Source organism: Gossypium raimondii, chromosome 6, assembly GCF_025698545.1.
Source record: "Gossypium raimondii isolate GPD5lz chromosome 6, ASM2569854v1, whole genome shotgun sequence".
NCBI classification, from domain to species: domain Eukaryota; kingdom Viridiplantae; phylum Streptophyta; class Magnoliopsida; order Malvales; family Malvaceae; genus Gossypium; species Gossypium raimondii.
In genome coordinates, this window is record NC_068570.1 from 50,897,687 (window position 1) to 50,915,476 (window position 17,790).

At 33.2% G+C, this 17,790-nt stretch overlaps 2 protein-coding genes and 3 non-coding genes across 5 annotated transcripts; 1 reads left to right on the forward strand and 4 right to left on the reverse strand.

The window, feature by feature from the left end:
- The first annotated feature begins 206 nt into the window (after positions 1-206).
- Positions 207-2,825, forward strand: LOC105773963 (cardiolipin synthase (CMP-forming), mitochondrial). Its single transcript, XM_012596213.2, has 8 exons — positions 207-816; positions 888-954; positions 1,065-1,139; positions 1,238-1,289; positions 1,717-1,802; positions 1,919-1,993; positions 2,211-2,305; positions 2,391-2,825. Exons 1-8 carry the CDS (start codon positions 323-325, stop codon positions 2,482-2,484), a joined length of 1,038 nt encoding a protein of 345 aa, XP_012451667.1. The 5' UTR covers positions 207-322; the 3' UTR covers positions 2,485-2,825.
- A 1,095-nt stretch (positions 2,826-3,920) lies between these two features.
- Positions 3,921-3,992, reverse strand: TRNAW-CCA (transfer RNA tryptophan (anticodon CCA)). Its single transcript has one exon. It is a non-coding gene; the product is annotated as a tRNA-Trp (tRNA).
- An 830-nt stretch (positions 3,993-4,822) lies between these two features.
- On the reverse strand, positions 4,823-4,894 carry TRNAW-CCA (transfer RNA tryptophan (anticodon CCA)). Its single transcript has one exon. It is a non-coding gene; the product is annotated as a tRNA-Trp (tRNA).
- Positions 4,895-5,499: 605 nt separating this feature from the next.
- On the reverse strand, positions 5,500-5,571 carry TRNAW-CCA (transfer RNA tryptophan (anticodon CCA)). Its single transcript has one exon. It is a non-coding gene; the product is annotated as a tRNA-Trp (tRNA).
- Positions 5,572-6,585: 1,014 nt separating this feature from the next.
- LOC105773886 (derlin-2.2) lies at positions 6,586-9,266 on the reverse strand. The gene is made up of 6 exons (XM_012596071.2): positions 9,004-9,266; positions 8,543-8,642; positions 7,967-8,181; positions 7,778-7,861; positions 7,502-7,555; positions 6,586-7,110 (listed from the first exon to the last, which is right to left on the reverse strand). Exons 1-6 carry the CDS (start codon positions 9,100-9,102, stop codon positions 6,928-6,930), a joined length of 735 nt encoding a protein of 244 aa, XP_012451525.1. The 5' UTR covers positions 9,103-9,266; the 3' UTR covers positions 6,586-6,927.
- Positions 9,267-17,790: the final 8,524 nt, after the last annotated feature.

The following is a 17,790-nucleotide window of genomic DNA, read 5'->3' on the forward strand; positions in this document are numbered from 1 at the left end:
AGACTTTTGATGAGGAAAAAAAGAAATTAAAAATAAAGTTGAAAGAACATAAAATATTTAAATCACTCAAAAGATAAAAAATAAAAAAAAACTAATTTTTTTAGTTTATGATAGTAACGTAATGACGATAATGTTAATCACCATATAATAATTTTTAAAAATTTGATAACTAAAATGTAATATGAAACAAACTTAAATTTATCAAAAAATATTTGTTAAACCCTTGCAAAACCTATGAAGGAAAAAACGCATTCATAATTTTCCAAAGACGCACCCCTTTCTCAGTCTTGTCCTAGAATTCAAAAGAAGCGATGCTTTATCAATGGGGATTTACAGATCTCTGCAAACCCTAATCACCAAAAACCCTAAGAAAGCTCGAACTTTTTTGACCGCAGCATCTACGAATTCAACTGCCACAACAACCACTTATGTAATTCCACCTCTATCCTCCCCTCTCTTTCACACCCGAGTCTCCCCCTTTTCTCCGTCTCTTTCTAAATGGATCGCTCCTTTCAATGGTCCTCTCTTCCTCGCTTCTCCTCCCTGGAAGCTCTCCCAATCCGCCACTCCCTTCTGGGGCAACGTCACCGTTTTAAGAAAAGTCCAAGCGTTGAATCTTGACTTGATCAGAGGCGGCGGAGCTAAATTCCCAGTCAAGCTACCATTTGGGTCTGTCCTATCGAACCCGACAGGCTTGGATCGGGTGGAAACCCAGAAGCAAAGTAATAAGGAGAGGGAAGCTGTGCTTGAGAGTTTCGTGAATTTGCCTAATTTCATTTCAATGAGTCGATTGGTTTCTGGTCCTTTGCTTGGATGGTAAGTTATTAATTCAATTTTTTTTTTGTTGATTGATTGTTGCAGTTATTAATTCAATGGGTTAATTGTAGGATGATTGTAAATGAAATGTATGGTCTTGCATTTGTGGGATTGGCTATCTCTGGTGCAACTGATTGGGTAAGGATTCTCTTGACATTTTTCATATGTTAATTGAAACCAATTAATTTTTTTTTGTATAAATCATGAGAATTTAAGTTTTTTTTATCATTTCTATTGATTTTTTCTAGTTGGATGGTTATATAGCTAGAAAGATGAGGATTAATTCTGTTGTGGGTTCTTATCTTGATCCTCTTGCTGATAAGGTAAATGATTAATGCCACTTTACTTCTTTGTATGCTTTTGTGACTTCGCTTATGAGCTTCATTTGACAAGTAGTTTACTTTTCATCTTCTTGGTATAGGTTCTTATTGGATGTGTTGCTTTGTCAATGGTACATAACCATCTTTTGCACAGTAAGTTTAATCTGTATTCGTTTAGATCTTCTTCGATTCTCTGGTTATTGGTATTAGTGGAGACACTGAGGGCTTAACATGTTTTAATCAATATGCCTAGCTTACACATACAATTCATAAACAAGCTTTCCATCTTGGAAATACATGATTTTTACTCAGTCTAATGCTGAAATTATCATAACCGGACTAAATGTTTAAGGTTTGTCCTTGTTATAGATTATATCAGCAGCAGTTTTTGCTAGTAATTGCCACAGAATCCTTCATCTTTATTTCTGCTTCACCTACCTTTAATACAGGGAATTGTGGATGTTTAGAGCAGTAATTATCTGTGTATGTTATTTGATATTTAAATTTTACACACATGAGGTACTCTATTATTTGCAAATGTTTGGTGATGCCGATCTTATTAGTTTTCTGTGATGTAAAGCTGGACTTGTCGGGCTTGTTGTCTTTCGAGATGTTGCCCTTGTTAGTGCTGCTGTGTACCAAAGAGCCGGTAGCTTGGGTTGGCAGGTGAAGGGCTTAACTTGAACTTTAGTAGCACATGTTTTTGTTCCAATTCTTTAATGGCTTGGCAAACTTTGGGAATCATTGATCTAAATCTTGGATCTTTTTTTTTTTTTATTCAGTGGAAAAGTTGGCTAGATTTCTTTAATCTTGATGGGACTAGTCCACAGAAGGTTGAGCCTCTCTTTATAAGCAAAGTAAGTATCATATTTTCATTTCCCAATTGAGGGGAATATGGATTGGAGTTAGCAATGGATTCTGCAATTCTTTAGTATTTTAACACTGTAAAAGACAGTGAGAACAAGTGGCAAGACACGGGTGAAAGCCATTTACGGAATGCAGAAAACCCCAAATGCTGCAGCATGTGAAGACCATTAATGCTTCCATATCTGAAAAGATTTCAAAATTTTGCAGGTTAACACAGTTTTCCAGCTGATTTTAGTTGCTTCAGCTCTCCTTCAACCTGAGTTTGGAACACTAGAAACTCAATCATGCATCACATACTTAAGGTAAACAAACTGCCCCTTAGCTAATTAGATCATACTTAAATATATGATGTCACAAAAGCTGATATACTTCATGACATATCGACAGTTGGTTAGTGGCTGTCACAACAGTAGGTTCTACCTTTGCATATGGAGCACAACACATGAGAAAGAGACCAGGGTCGATGACTAGAAAGCATTAGGTTGAATTCCTAGTGCAACACTAGGACAATCGATGAGTTCCTTCAGTGTGTGAGCTTATAGAGCTGTAGATGGGAAGAAAAGAATGATTGCATAGGATGCAAACCAGATGTTGAGCCAAAGGAGCTTATCTGTTACCTGTAAATGGCCTGCACCATCTTGTAACAACAGCAACAGAAACAGAAACAATTTACGAATGCAGGGTTTGGCAAAGCATCCTATTAGTGTAACTTGAAAGTATAACTTGTAAAGTTTTGTCATTGGTGTTTAAGCTCCGTTCAAGAAATTATGTTGATTTCTATAATGTCTTGGTCAACAATTTTAATGGGGGTGATTTGAATTATGCCAAGTTTTGGTTCAAACATGAAAAAAAAAAGCTTCCATTTGAGGATATGAGGATCAGGGTAAACACTCTTTTAACTTTTGAAGAAAAAAAATCTCGAAGCTGATCCAAGATAATTGTTAGAATGCACCACAATCAGCAAGGGGATATGACATTACTACTTCTCTTAAAGAACGAGTTGGTGTACTAATTCCACTAATTCACAAAAATACATGCAATAAAGCATAACTTGCTTTATGACACTCATATGGGTAACACAGAGAATCAAGACTATTTTTTTTCCTCTGTTAACCTTGGTTCCATGATACAAGAAGCTGATATAGTTTATCCAATAAACTAAACAAGCTATTTAAAGTGATGATACTGAAACAGCATTTTAGTGTTTCAGAGAAGAGATATTATTCAGTAATTCAACAAACAAAATGAAAATAATTCAGGGTGTCGCTGAGAAAACTACACTGTTCATTTTCATTTCAATGCCAAAAAAACAAAAAGCCTGTTGAGGGGACCTTAACGGTAGGTATTGTCTCACTCGAGAGTTTTATCTCCCTTAAGGAATGCCTCGGTTGATGTAGATATGATCTGCAAAATGAGGCATTTAAACTTTGGTTGTTGGTTCAATCCCCTGCAAGCACAACTTGCATAATTAATATTTCTAATACTACGACGCTTTTTCCGTAAACTTGCAGGTGATATATGAGACACTCTCATCCAAGTGGACAATAACTTCCGTTTATTTGCTTTGAAGAAGTATGGACACCTTGCTTACACCTGGGAACTTCCCCTCGACAGTTGTGGACGAGTTCATTTGCCTCCTCAACGTTTAAAGATGCTAGCAAAGTCTTCTCACAAACCGACTTCAATTCCGTACTCTCATTACAGAATCCCCCACAAGCAATACAGCGAAGCAAGGCAATAGTGAGAGTCCACCTCCAAATCTCCATTCCTCGTACTCTTAAAATAACTCCCTAGCTTCCTCCAAATTCACTCCCTGACACAACCCATCAATCAAAATCGATAAAGAAAACCCAAATTCGGCTTCATTCCCTTTTGACAGCAGAAAACAAAAAGTGGGATCAAAGTTTTATGGGGATTTGAACCCGACGTGAATCGAACACGCAACCTTCTGATCTGGAGTCAGACGCGCTACCATTGCGCCACGGATCCTGTTGTACTCTTTTAAAATAGATCATTTTAGTTGATTCCATAGTAGTAAATCATTGGTAGCTCTGAATCAAAAGGAAGAGGCTCCATCAGGTATTTTCCTTAACAGCTTATATACTTGATGACATATGCACATCGACGGTTGGTTAGTGGCTGCCACCACAACAGTAGGTTCTACCATTGCATATGGAGAAAGAGAGCAGAGTTGATGAGTTCCTAGGGTGTGTGAGCATATAGAGCTGTAGATGTGGAAGAAAGGAAAACCGGATGTGGAGCCAAAGGAGGTTAGTGGTTGCTTGTAAAAGGCCTGCTCCATCTTGCAATAAAAGCGACAGAAACAATTAAGCAAGACAAGATAATTGTGAGAATGCACCACAATTCTACTCACAAGCAAAGGAATATGACATTACTGCCGCTTCACTTTAGGAACATACATGCAATAAAGTAACTAATGCTGCATGAGACTAAAGTTTCATAGGTACTACATACAATCAAGATTTTATATTGTTTACAATTAACCTTGGTTCCATGATAGTTTATCCAATAAACTAAACCTGGTGTTTAAATCGAATAAGTTTCAGAGAATATATGTTTTTTACTAATTCAACAAACGAATTAATGAGAGAAGTGCAATTTTCATCTTTCATTCCAATACAAAAGGCCTGATTGGGTTCCAAAATTGATGGTGTAAATGAAAAACTGTAGGACACCTTGCTTACCTTCCCCTTTTAACATCTCTGGATAAACTTAAATCTGCTCGTAAAGTCCTTGGACAAAGCGATTTCATCCCAAATTCAAAAGAAAAGGATTGGATAAGGATTTAAGGTGGGAATTGAACCCGACGTGAATCGAACACGCAACCTTCTGATCTGGAGTCAGACGCGCTACCATTGCGCCACGGATCCTGCTGCTCTTATAGGGGTTCATTTATTTTGAAAAACTCATTTTTGTAGCATCTGTGAATCAAAAGGTAGAAGCTCCATGAGGTATTTTCGTTAATTTCCAGTAAAATTTTAACATTGCATAAGTTTAATGTGCATTCTAAGTCTCTGCTAATTTATTGGTTTTTTACTTGTATGTGTCATGCCAGGAAATGGAAGGTGGTAGGATACATATGCAGATGCAGTCAAACATAGATTTTAGAAAAAAGGGTATTGTCCCGGGACATTGTTTGTTGTTGTAGGACTTTACAAGGCATTTAGTGTTTTGATTTCATTTTTGGTGGGTGGATCTGTTGGAAGAGTCAATTGTTCCACCTGGCTTCCTTGTTAGGTGCTTTGCTTTAGGTTCCAAACTCTTGTACAGCAGTGTTCAACTGCTCACCATCTGTTTGATATAGATATATATATGTAAGTCAATTGTTCCTGGTGTTTGATGGAAATGATTCCAGGGCATTTGGTTCAACAAGTATAGGACGGGATGTTTTTCACTATTTCAACAAGCAATTCTCATGCAGTCTTCGTTTCTCATTTCAGTACAAAAAAGTAAGGATCTCTTATTAATGGGAAATTGAACCCGACGTGAATCGAACACGCAACCTTCTGATCTGGAGTCAGACGCGCTACCATTGCGCCACGGATCCTGTTGTTCATGACCTTAAAATAGTGCCTTTCTTTAGTGATAGTAAAGTATAAATAACTCTCAATCTAAAGAGGAGGCTCCTGTCCATGAAGTATTTTCCTTAATTTCCAGTAACATTCTAAAATGGCATAAGTTTAATGTTCATTCTAAGTCTCTGCTAATTTCTTGGTTTGTTAACTTGGCACTATATAGCCTAGTGTATGCACTAGAAAAGTCTTTGTTTGTTGTTGTAGGACTTAATAAGCCTTTAGTATTTTGGATTTCTGTAGGGTGGATCTGTTAAGTCTCATTTGTTTCGCCGGCTTCCTTATTAGGTGCTTTATGATAAGTTGTTCATTTTTGACCAAACCTTGCGCTTAGCTTCAAAACTATACGACTTATTGCACTTGAAGCTACTCTTGTATGCAAGTCAAACAGCAGTGTCTTTGTTCACAATCTGTTTGAGTATTGTACCTATATCTTAGGCAAATTAATAATCTGAACAGTGTAGTATGCATGAATTTAGAGATCCTTTCTGATTAGATAGAAACCTATAGTGACTTTTGTTTGCATTCAGATTAAAATCAAGCCAAATATTTTCCTATTTAAAAACCCCACACGTAAGAGCTCATTAAGGACGTTCTCTGCTTGTAAAACATTATTTTACCCTAAATTGGTTTAAAGATAATCTCCAATGTACTAATTGGAGTGCTTATTGGGTTGATTAGTGCTACTGTTGCCCTGCTTTCAATTGTTTTTCATGCTGTGGGTACAACAAAAGCGACGACCAAGTAGCTAAAACTTTTAAATTAACCCCAAATTACATTTTATCATTGGGACTCTTAATATTCCCTTCAAACATGCCTAAAATCATGTTAACCGTCTTCCAATAACATGGGACATCGATCAACTAGTTGCCACTATGTCAGCTTTGTGGTAGGCATTTTTTCCCCTATAATTTGCACAAGTTCAGGGTTCATTTTGGTTCATGTAACAGAGGTCACCAATAAACTAAACCAAAGCCACTAAGACAATATGATCAGAGTTCCGCCACGAAAAGGGGTAAAACATTAAATTTGTGAGTTAATGCTGCTTGGGTCATAGCAGATGCACAAAGGGCATCATATACCAACCAAAAGCACTCAGTGTAGGTATAAAATTACAAAACTCAAATCTCCAAATCAGCATAACTGTAGTAGGTCATATATACATAGCTAACCTCTAATGCGAATCAAGATATATTGTTTTCATGATTAGCAATGTAAGCTTGAACGCTTTTACGAAGGGGCAAACTACACTTTTGTAGGCAATTGTCATGTCCAAGCAGAGATCAACCCCACCAAGGTACACTTCGTTGGTCTAGTTTCCATACGGCAGATTAATCCCTGTGAAGTTCCTCAGCAGGTGGTGGAGCAAATCTCACATTTTCCGGCCGTGCTACCACTACATCCTCATCTGCAAACAGCGCTTTGATGAGAGATGGAGTCTTTAGGGGTCTGCGACCAGTCATTCGGGGATATACATCTTCAAGAAAATAGTATGCATGACCAGCTATCATTCCCTGGATTAACAAAAATATTTAGTTTAACAAAGAGATGGCATGCAAAAATTAAACATGGCCGCATTGAGAATCTGAAGCGTGGGACAAGAACCGGGGGAAGTCTAGGACCATTGCATAATTATAAGGGAGTCTCTCGGTTATCACCCAGCGGATGAGACCAAGCAACTTACCCCCCCCCAAATCCTAACACTTTCCTTTTCCACACTACTCACAACAAGACCGATCCAGCAGTGACGATATATGGCTATTATGAAAAGCTTAATTATACTAGTATAGCTTGTGCCTTGTAGTCACTTCAGTGAACGTACAATGGATTTCAGATATATGCAGAGAATTCATACAAACAGTACTAATCCCAACATTAAAGCAGGCTCTGGAAATAGGAACACACCAGCAGATCCACCCAAGCACTAGCACCAACAAGAACAGAGAATCCCAAAAGCACCTAAAAGACATACAAGGAAAAGAAGTAATTATACTCAACAACTAGATGAAGTATGATAAAACCCAAAAATGCAAAAAGAAGGCTGAACTTTCTCCAAATGGAAAATTCCACCAATAACCACATTTCTTTTTTTGAAAAGCTTTAAATACTTCAAAATAGAAAATGCATAATCAAGAGCAATAATAATCATAAAAAAAGGATGGAGTGAATTGAAGCACTCACCCAGGGCAAGTAAGCTGCTGTGAAGGTAAAAAGACCCAGAAAACTCATATGTATAAAAGGATTCTGTTTGCTCCATACATAAACCTACAAGTTGTAGTAAATAAGATGGCTTCCAAATGGCTATTAACAGAGATCATAAACTACAAAATAAAACAAATTTTGCACGTAAACAAAGGCAGATCGGCTTACCATCATGAATGTCAATGAATTGCTTAGAAATATGATTCGGGCAAATGATGCTGACAGATAAGGTATCATTCCTCCTATAAGCACAATGCCAGTTAAGACAGAAGCTCCAAACAAAAGCATGTAAAAAAAATCTGCAGTCCTTCCCCTGAATGTGTTCTCTTCAAGAAGTTTGCAGTATCGGGCGAGAAAGAACATGTGAAACATGAAATCCAAATCTGGCATATAAACGGATACCATGTTAAAGGTGCTCGACAATTTGAGTGTACTAGCTTCAATCCTAATCATACAGATATGCCTGGATAAGCAATGCCAACTTTAAATATCTTTAATCTCATTGATGGTTTAAACTCGGAAGAAAGCATATAAAAGGAAGGCTGATCTGAAGTTATTGTTGTCTTTAAAGCATACTCCTTTTTACTTTTATCTACACTTATTCAAGCTTTTAAAAGAACAGGAAACTTTTACATATTTAAGCAAAAACATCCACGACAAATTATATAACATCGTTCGATGGCAAAAGAAATTACAAACCCGAGATTTCATGACATTCAGACATAAAAAGGACATGAAATTTACCCATCTTGCGGAAGTACAGGAAGTTAGTAATTAGGCGCCAGAATTGATAATGCTTAACCACAAGTTTAGGGTTCAAGTACAGATGATAAGGTGATATTATCTGCAAAAGAAAACTAAATCAGATTAGCACGACAATGCAAACATGTTCTATATTCTTCTCAAAATCAAGACGGGAAAATCAATCATATATCGCCAACTTTGCCTGCCCAAATTTCCAACTTTAAAACATGAATAGAAACCCATGGATCAAATCCAATGGGAATCACTAAATTCACGACATTGAGATAAACGCAGATCAAATCAGTCTAAAATAATTATACCCATTCGCATAAAGACTTGAAAAAGCATACCTAAATCATTGAAAATTGAAAGGGCAAAATCGCAATCCCATTGCCCAGATTGAAAAAGAAAATCCGAAAAGAGAAAATAAAAACACATATAAAAAAAAAAAAGAGGCATACTTCGAGAGAACAGCCAATAGTGATAGCTACTGCAGCTGTGAGATAAGAACGGGTGATGACGGGCATCTGCTTATACCATTCTTCAATAGCTTGAGCCATTGAGGTTTTTTTTTTTTTGAAATTTCTATAATAGCAATAAAATTTAACCCAAGAAAGACTAATTGGATCAAATTGTTTATTTGATTTTCACTATGGATTGGGGGGGGGGGCTTTGAAGATCGAAACAGAGATTTGGTTTTTGAAAGAAACAAAAAGAAGAACCGAATGAAGAGATTAATGGCGTACAAAATATTATCGTACTTATACGTTTTTTTAAAATGACAAATCCAACGAGAATCAGAACGCGCGTGGTTGATACGAACCAATCAAATTGCTTTTGTTTAGGATTAATTACATAATGAACCCTATGCTAAGCCTTCCATTCTAATCACTAAATACGTGTTATCAAATTAAAATTATATTTATATCCTAAAATAATTAAATTAGACCTATTTTAAGAGTTTTTAAAATTTTTATATACAAGTTAAATCAAGGTGAAATTTTATATTCTATTAAAATATCCAGGGACGGAATCAAAAATTATTTTGAGGGGTTAAAGAATTTTGTTAAGAAAACCTAAATTGATTTTTTTTAAATTTTAGAATGCCTAAAATATAATTTTACTATTAATCAATGTTAAAAACTTAAATTGAATAATTAACTATTATGAAACACTAAAACTACAATCATCTTAGTCTACCAAGTGGCAAGTCTCAAACCATTTAAGTAGTTGCATATATCCTATTAGACATGTCATTCAGAAAAAGGATAATGGCCTCCTATCTAAGTGACCCTTAACTACTCGATTTTATGTCGAGTATTTTAAAAGTTGTATAGACAATTTGAATATAGTATCAAAGTGCTCGATTTCATATTGTGTGTTTCATGCCAAATGCTTTAATAAGTTGGATTGATAGTTTAATAGAAGAGTTCATGACAAGGGCATCGCAAGATTGGAATGAGATAATACTTAGACTTTAAGGATATAATTAGGTGTAGCACTACTTATTCTATTAGAGGTTACTTGCCTTCTGACATAAGCCCTCTGCCTACTTTTTGCGACAATACTAGAAATATGCCTCTCATCATAGTTTAGGAATTCATGTTATTTTTTTTTGATACAATGGCTTAAGATTATCTATAATCTCTCTCAACTTTTAAATAGGAAGAGAAATGTGTTCCGTCACACTTGAATCCACGTCCTCCTGCACTGGCAACAATATCAATGCCAATCAAACTAAGACTCAATCGGTTAATATTAATATTTTTTTTATAAAACTTCTTTTTATAAAGCTATATTGATATTTTAAATATACAATTTTATATTATATTATTGGATAATATAGATATCACATATATAATAAAAATAATTATATGTTATTACTTAGTATCATAAAATATTAGTTAAATAAAAAATAATCAACTTCAGTTATTAAATAAAAGCGAGGGCAAAATAGATGATAAGTGATCAAAATTGAGGTTAATGTGCATAGTAAGGTTATAGTTCCCAAATTATATATATATATATATATATATATATATATATGTCCCATCCCCACCTTCTTTAAAATACTTGTATGTTACTTTGGAAAATTAAAACTACAAGATATGTTGTCGCATCTAGTTTTTATTCTTAATAATTTGACATGGCATATCCTAATTTATTAAATTTTATATTAGAGTTTTACAATTTTAACAAGTGGCATTTGAGTTTCGTGATGTCAAATAATTGAGAATGAATTGATTTTTGTTTAAATAATTTATTTTTAATATTTTATAAATTTAATATATAGATTTAGTGTTTCGATCATACACATGTTAAATCATATTGAATTTAGGTTGAAATTTCAAGGTTTTATTTTCAATTTTCAATTTTGTGGATTTTCAATTGATAAAAATTGATTTGCGGGGTTTTCTTTTTCATTTTCGTACAATTATAATTTGGTAAATTATAGTTTTCAGTGATATTTATTACTTACGATGGGTTTAGATGGGCAATTGGGTGCGGTGCGGTGCGGTGCGGTGCGGTGCGTTTAGTTTACTTTTTGTCTCACGCTACAGTATCTAATCTCACCGCCACCGTCGTTTTTATACTAACCGCAGGTAAACGCACCGCCCATCCAAACTCACCCTTAGTTAAAAATAAGATGCATGCATGTTTTTATTGATATGAACACCTAACAAAATTATACGTCTTCCCTATGTATAACCCGAAATATTAATATATTTTATACTTGTTTAATTTTAGTTTAACTCGAAATATGAGTTTAAGATTTTGTCTAAATCTTCTTATATTTGTAAATAGCTAACATAAACCCATTTTAGACCCATATTATTTTTAAAAGTTTTAAAAATATATTTATATTATTTTAATATCACATTTAATGATTTTATATATTTTTTATTTATTAAAATTTTATATTTAGTTACCTTTAACAATTTTTAATGTTTACACTATAGTAATATGGATTGAATTTTTTATGATTATAAATTACATAATATATAAAAATATTATATAATATAAAACATTACAAACTTAAAAGTTGGTCAAGTTTGGGCTTTAAATGTTCAAGTCCGAGCTTAGCCCATATTTTAAATAGACTTGTTTTTTTTTGTTGAAGCCCATTTTTTTATCTTAATATTTTTGCCCAAACCTTCTCAAATTTCGACAAGTTTTTTGGTTTGGACAAATAGCCTTGCCCATGAATAGGCCTAATGAGAACTACCCATCGGGATAGAAGGAAAAGAAAGAAAAGGATAATTTTTTTATTTTTTATATAATTATAATTTTAAAAATATTTTTATAATTTCAAATAATAAATAAAAAAATTTAGATTTTTTAAGATATTTTCTTTACAATTTTTAATATTTTTCATAATTATTGTTAAAAATGTTGTAAAAGTCCAAATCAAATGTTTTAGCTATAGTTCAGGGATCAAATTGGATATTAAAACTTGAATTAATATGCCACCTCGTTTTACCGTCAAGGCTGTAATTGTCGTTAACAGATAAGTGACCAAAACGTTATAAATCGATAACTTTAGAGACTAAAATGTAACTTCTCATAGTTTAATGGTAAAACAAGAAATTTCACCGAAATTTAGTGGTATTTTTGTAGTTTCCCTCGAAATTTTTGTATCTTTGATTTTTTATTTTTTATTTTGTATTAATATAGTTTTTTTATGTGTAGGTAAGTTTTAAGTATGTTTTCATATAATTTTCTTTTTGATATTTTCTCATATTTTATATCAAAAATTAGTTTCTCATATTTTTTTCAATTTATCTCATTTTGTTGGTTTGAAACATTATAATATAAAAAGTTGAACTCAAATTGTGATATATTTATCGAGTGTTCATTTTCCCAAAAAAATAATTTAGATTTGAATCATCTTTGTACTAAAAAAAGTATATAAAAACAATTTTAATTTAGAATATAAAATGTTATTATTTGATTAATTTTAATTTTAATTGATGTGTATAAAACACGTACCTATTTGTGATTCATACGAGAAACTAACAGCACGTTTGGTTCGCTGTATTGGAATAGAGGCGTAATGGAATAGAGGCGTAATAGCAATTCTATTGTTTGGTTGAATGTAATGGAATAGAGGTGTAATAGTATTCTTCTGTTTGGTTGAATGGAATAGAGGCATAATAGCATAAAGAAAAAAACTAAAATGACTGGAATACCCTTAGCAGAATTTTTTTTAGGTAGATGATTTATTGTTATTGTTATTAAATTTTAATAAGATTATTAATATAAATAATAAATAATTTAATAATAATTTAAAATAATAATTATTAAATATAATTTAATAAAATATATAATTTAATAAAATTCGAATATAATTATTCTTATATTAATTTACTAAAATCATAATATATAATAATATAAAATATTTAATCTCATTTATTATTTTTAAACCGCAATATCATTAGTGAATAAAATAATTTAATTATTCTACAAAAAATTTAAAAGTAATAAATAACTTGAAAATTATATTTTGCATAAATATAATATTCAAATATTAACAAAAGGTTACATGATTTCATTAATTTATATGTCATAATCCATATGTTATAAAATTTTACAACATCAAAAGGTTACAACATTACCATTGAATTTCTTCACAAAATGATGATTCAAACCAACAGGGTCAAATAAACATAAATAAATACATAAGCATGGCTGTCATCGAGCTCGAGAAGGCACCTCTGTGTTCCATTCGAATTAATAATAAAAATATTTCATATGTCATCCATGATGCATGTTGATCAAAACAATTCAACTTTTCTTTTCCCATTTCAATTGTTGGAAACTCCATCATTCACGTTTGTTGTCCTTCATTTCAATAGCGAAGTCGCTTCAAATGGCATTAGTGTGGATTGGATGACTGGCTTTGCCATGGAGTCGATATGAAAATTCATCCATTTGCCTCACTTTGCAATTTATTTCCAAAGAACGGCCGAATGAAGGTGGATTCCATGTCATTAATTTTCGAACTTGAATAGATTGGTTCATTTTCGCATGATACTAACTCTCTTCACTTTTTCCTAGGATAACCAGATACAATCCAAACGGCTAGAGCTATTTTTGCACTTTGTGCCTGAGGCAATATAAGAACAACCAAATGAAAATGGAATTAAATTATCAAAGAGTCTTACACATATACATATTGTGCTTTACTTCACTCAGGCTAGAGCTATTTTTGCACTTTGTGCCTGAGGCAATATAAGGGTTTTGGAGCTTAGAGTGCGCCTTGTGCCCTTAACAACACTAAATAATATTGAAATGTATTTCAATATTCGAAGAATATTTATATTATAATAGTAAGAGTAACAGCATCTCTTTTCCCTTTTAATTCACAGGCAAGATAAAGAACAATCAACGACCCACTAGCATGACTTTGCGAGAATAATGCATGAAAGTACCTTTAAGGAGTTTCCACGCCATGCTACTGTGAAACATAAATAATAAACAAGTCTTTCAAGAACCCGTCTTGTCGTTACAACGTTGGTCCGAGTAGTCATAAAACATAATGAAGTTCGATATTCCTTAAAAGTTAAAACAAGCAAACGATTGTCTCAATTGGAGAGCAATGTGGTTCAAATATGGAGATCCAACAATCTACAACAAAAGACTTTGGTCCGGAGCTTAGATTTGATGAACACCACTAAAAGAAGAACCGGACATATTTGTTATGTGTAAATATTAACTCCAGATATGTTTATTAACTTTAATTGCTTACATTGATGAATTATACAAATATCGGCTTTTTGCTTATCACTTGTTGAAAGAACATAAGAAGACTTCATGTAAGCTAGGAACAATAAAGAGAGAGGCGATGAACAAGATCAAGCAATTTGCGATTTCAGGATATCAAGGAAAGACCAAAAGAAAATAACTCACCTCACGGATTATTTGCTTCACCGACTTTTTAAAGGGAACAACTAAATCCACATGTTGTTCTTTAGGAGTGTCCCGCAGAAATCTTCATCATCCTCTTTACGTTTGTGGCGTGCTCCAACAAATGGCAAATAGAACATCGAAATGATCTCAAAGTTGTCATAGCAAATGGCCTAAACTCAAAAGTGAATAAAGAGGCTTCAATTCAACCTTATACTCCTTCACACAGTATTTGAGAGCATCGTTTTTAAGTTCTTAACATTCTTAACAATATCTTCAGATAATCTTTGTACATTTGAAATGTAATCTTTAGGAATGCCGCAAAGAGATCACAATGAGAAACCTTGGGATTACTATAGCACAATTACTAGGCTAATGTTGTCAAATTTATGCACAAACATGTCACACATTTACATCAATAATTTACAAAGCAGTTATAACCAAAGGAGTTGCCTAGTACAGTAACAATAACCAAAATTTGAAACTATTGAACTATTCTAACATAAACCCAATCCTCAGCACTGTCCATTTACCAATAACCAAAGCAAATACAGCATTCTTACACGCAGATGAAGGCATGTAGCCTTGAAAATACATCATACATGTACACATGAAAATGTATATGAAACCGAAAAAAAAAACCCAATTGCCTAAATTTAATGAACAACCATTATCCGGTCAATCAAATTATCACTGTTCACCGAGCATCAAATTCGGTCATGACTCGTGCATACACATACGGACGATGAGAGGACCATCGATACGTTTGCCTAAATACCATCAATACCAAAATGGTTTCGCTAATCACCATGTCAACCAAGCAAATAACAAAAGAACCACGAAATACACGGATATGAACATACCCAAAAGGAACCGGAGGCAAAAGGGTTCCAAGAAAGACAGTAGAAGCGGCAATGATGTGGCGGCAAATGAGGCGAGAAGAATCCGGAAGAGTGGAAGCTTTGTTAAGAGCAAAAGCTTGGGTTTTTCTGTATAGATCTAGCAATATTGCTATCCCGCAATTGTTGTTTAGCTAAAACAATAACAAAAAGCAGACCGCTTTGATTTATATCACAACCATAGCGTTGATCCGCTCTAGTTGTTTTCACCGCTTGGCTTTCTAGGAAAGGTCGAGGCTTTGAGGATTTTTTAAGCTTTTGATTAAAAAATAATTACCTCTGGAAATCGATTTCTCCTTCTTGACAAAATGAAGAAAATAAAAGAAACGATAAACAATAATTGATGACAGAGTGAGTGGAAGGGAAAAGAAATTACCTGTGCAAGTAGGCATCCGAGAATCAGAACGTTGAGGAGAAGGGCAAAAAGCGGAATAGCAGAAAAGGAAAAACGCGGAATGGGTAATCGGTGCTGAGGGGGCGTATTACCTATTATGCACAATCAAGGTATAGGGGAGTAACCGATTCGGGGGGATTGGGATTACAACGAACCAAAGGGCCGTTTCCTAGTGGGCCCGCTGCATAGGGGGAATATACATGCATTCCCCCAACCAAACGCGCTGTAAGAAAAATCTTAAAATATATATATATATATATTACCAAAACAAGAAAATCATTTAAATGATGAATTAAAATGTCGAATATGCACATTCATTCATACTTCAATCTAAAATCTATACCCAATTGCAAAACATTTTATTTGGAATTAATTAAGCTTTCATATAAAATTATTTCACATTATAAAATACTTTATGTTAAATATTTGAATTATAAATGATAATATATATAAACAAAATTTCACTAATCTTGAATTTAATCTTTAAAAATATTATTTAATTTAAAATGCATTTTTTAATAAATTCATCTCACATTGTGTTAAAAGACAAAAAAAAAAAAAGGAAATATTGAAGTAAGTAAAAAAAGAAAAAAGAAAGTGCTCACTTAGCCACTACCTTGAAGTAAAAGAAGAACAAAAGGAGAAATAAAATTAAGGAAGCTGGGAATACAACGTCCAAAAGGAAACAATATCAAGAGTTGTTTCATCTGTAATGCAACAAGTCATCAAAATAAGAATTGTACCAATTATCATGCTTGGCTTGTTAAGAAATGTACACTTTTTGGTTTTATTTGTTACAAGGTTAATTTGACTACGGTACTTAGATGCACATGGTGAATAGATTTGATGTAATAACTCGCACCAATGTGTCAATGTAGGGTTGCTAGAATTGCCAAATGTCAAATGATGATGAAAGATACATCTACATATGCAATGGTCATTTAGTAGGAATTGAAGCAATAAGAAAGTTTAGATTAATATTTAGAATTTGATTTTATTTAGATTTGAATGAGACTTTTATTGTATCATCTTTCGCGTGGAATTTAATTTCTATTTCAACATTGGACAAATTTGGTTATTCTTGTTCATTTTAAAATATAAAATTAGATTTTTTTTGCACCAAAGAAATTAATGTAGTTAATGTTAGAATTGTGTGACCCAAATTCTGTTAAATAAAATGAGAGATTGTTTGCAAGTCAAGTTAAACAAAATATATTTTCTTTCTAGAAGATTTAGTATTTATTAGTATATTATATTTAGCATTTATTAGCATACTTTATTTGGCTTATTTAATTTAACCTATAAATAGGCTCTTTTACAATATTAGAAAACACACTCATTAAAGATTAGAACTTATAACACTTTTGGAGAATTTTGTGTTCACGTTTTAAGGGTTCTTTGTTTTTAAGTTTCGGGGTTTAGTTTTTATCTCCATTTTTTTGTACTCTTTATTCTTTTGTCATTACAATAAAATTATCTTTACCCATGATTTTTTATCCACTTTGGAGGGGTTTTTTCACGTTAAGTTTGTGTGTTCAATTTCTCAATTTCTTCTGTTATTTTTTACTTGTTCGTTGCTTAATCGGGTCGATCCCCAATAAGTGATATTAGAGTTAATTCAAATTTTCGTAGATTACCTTGTTTAGAGATGACAATAACAAGGTTTGACATTGAGAAGTTCGATGGTGTTACAAATTTCAATCTATGACAAGTTCGAATGATAGAGATCATATCAGTCAATTTATTACTCTTTTGAATGATTTAAAGAATGTTGAAGTTAAGATTGACGATGGAGATCAGGCTATGCTATTATTGTGCTCTTTACCTTTTTTATACAAGTCTTTTAGGGAGACCCTGATTTATAGCAGTGACAAACTCTCATTCGAGGACGTGAATGGTCATTTTTTGAGTAAAGACGAACTCGACAATAAATTTGGTTCAAATAGCAAGGCAGATAGGTAAGCTTTCGTTTTGGCAGCATCAAATAAGTGAGACAAAAGGTGTCCCTATTGTAAGAAATTAGGTCACGTCAAAGCAGATTGTTATAA

Coding starts and splice junctions, on each gene's coding strand:
- LOC105773963 (XM_012596213.2), top strand. CDS start 323: ATGGGGATTTACAGATCTCTGCAAACCCTAATCACCAAAAACCCTAAG. Junction 1,803..1,918: donor CCGGTAGCTTGGGTTGGCAG/GTGAAGGGCTTA, acceptor TTTTTTATTCAG/TGGAAAAGTTGGCTAGATTT. Junction 2,306..2,390: donor TCATGCATCACATACTTAAG/GTAAACAAACTG, acceptor ACATATCGACAG/TTGGTTAGTGGCTGTCACAA.
- LOC105773886 (XM_012596071.2), bottom strand. CDS start 9,102: ATGGCTCAAGCTATTGAAGAATGGTATAAGCAGATGCCCGTCATCACC. Junction 7,556..7,777: donor CAGCAGCTTACTTGCCCTGG/GTGAGTGCTTCA, acceptor TATGTCTTTTAG/GTGCTTTTGGGATTCTCTGT. Junction 7,111..7,501: donor GTGCTTGGGTGGATCTGCTG/GTGTGTTCCTAT, acceptor TTGTTAATCCAG/GGAATGATAGCTGGTCATGC.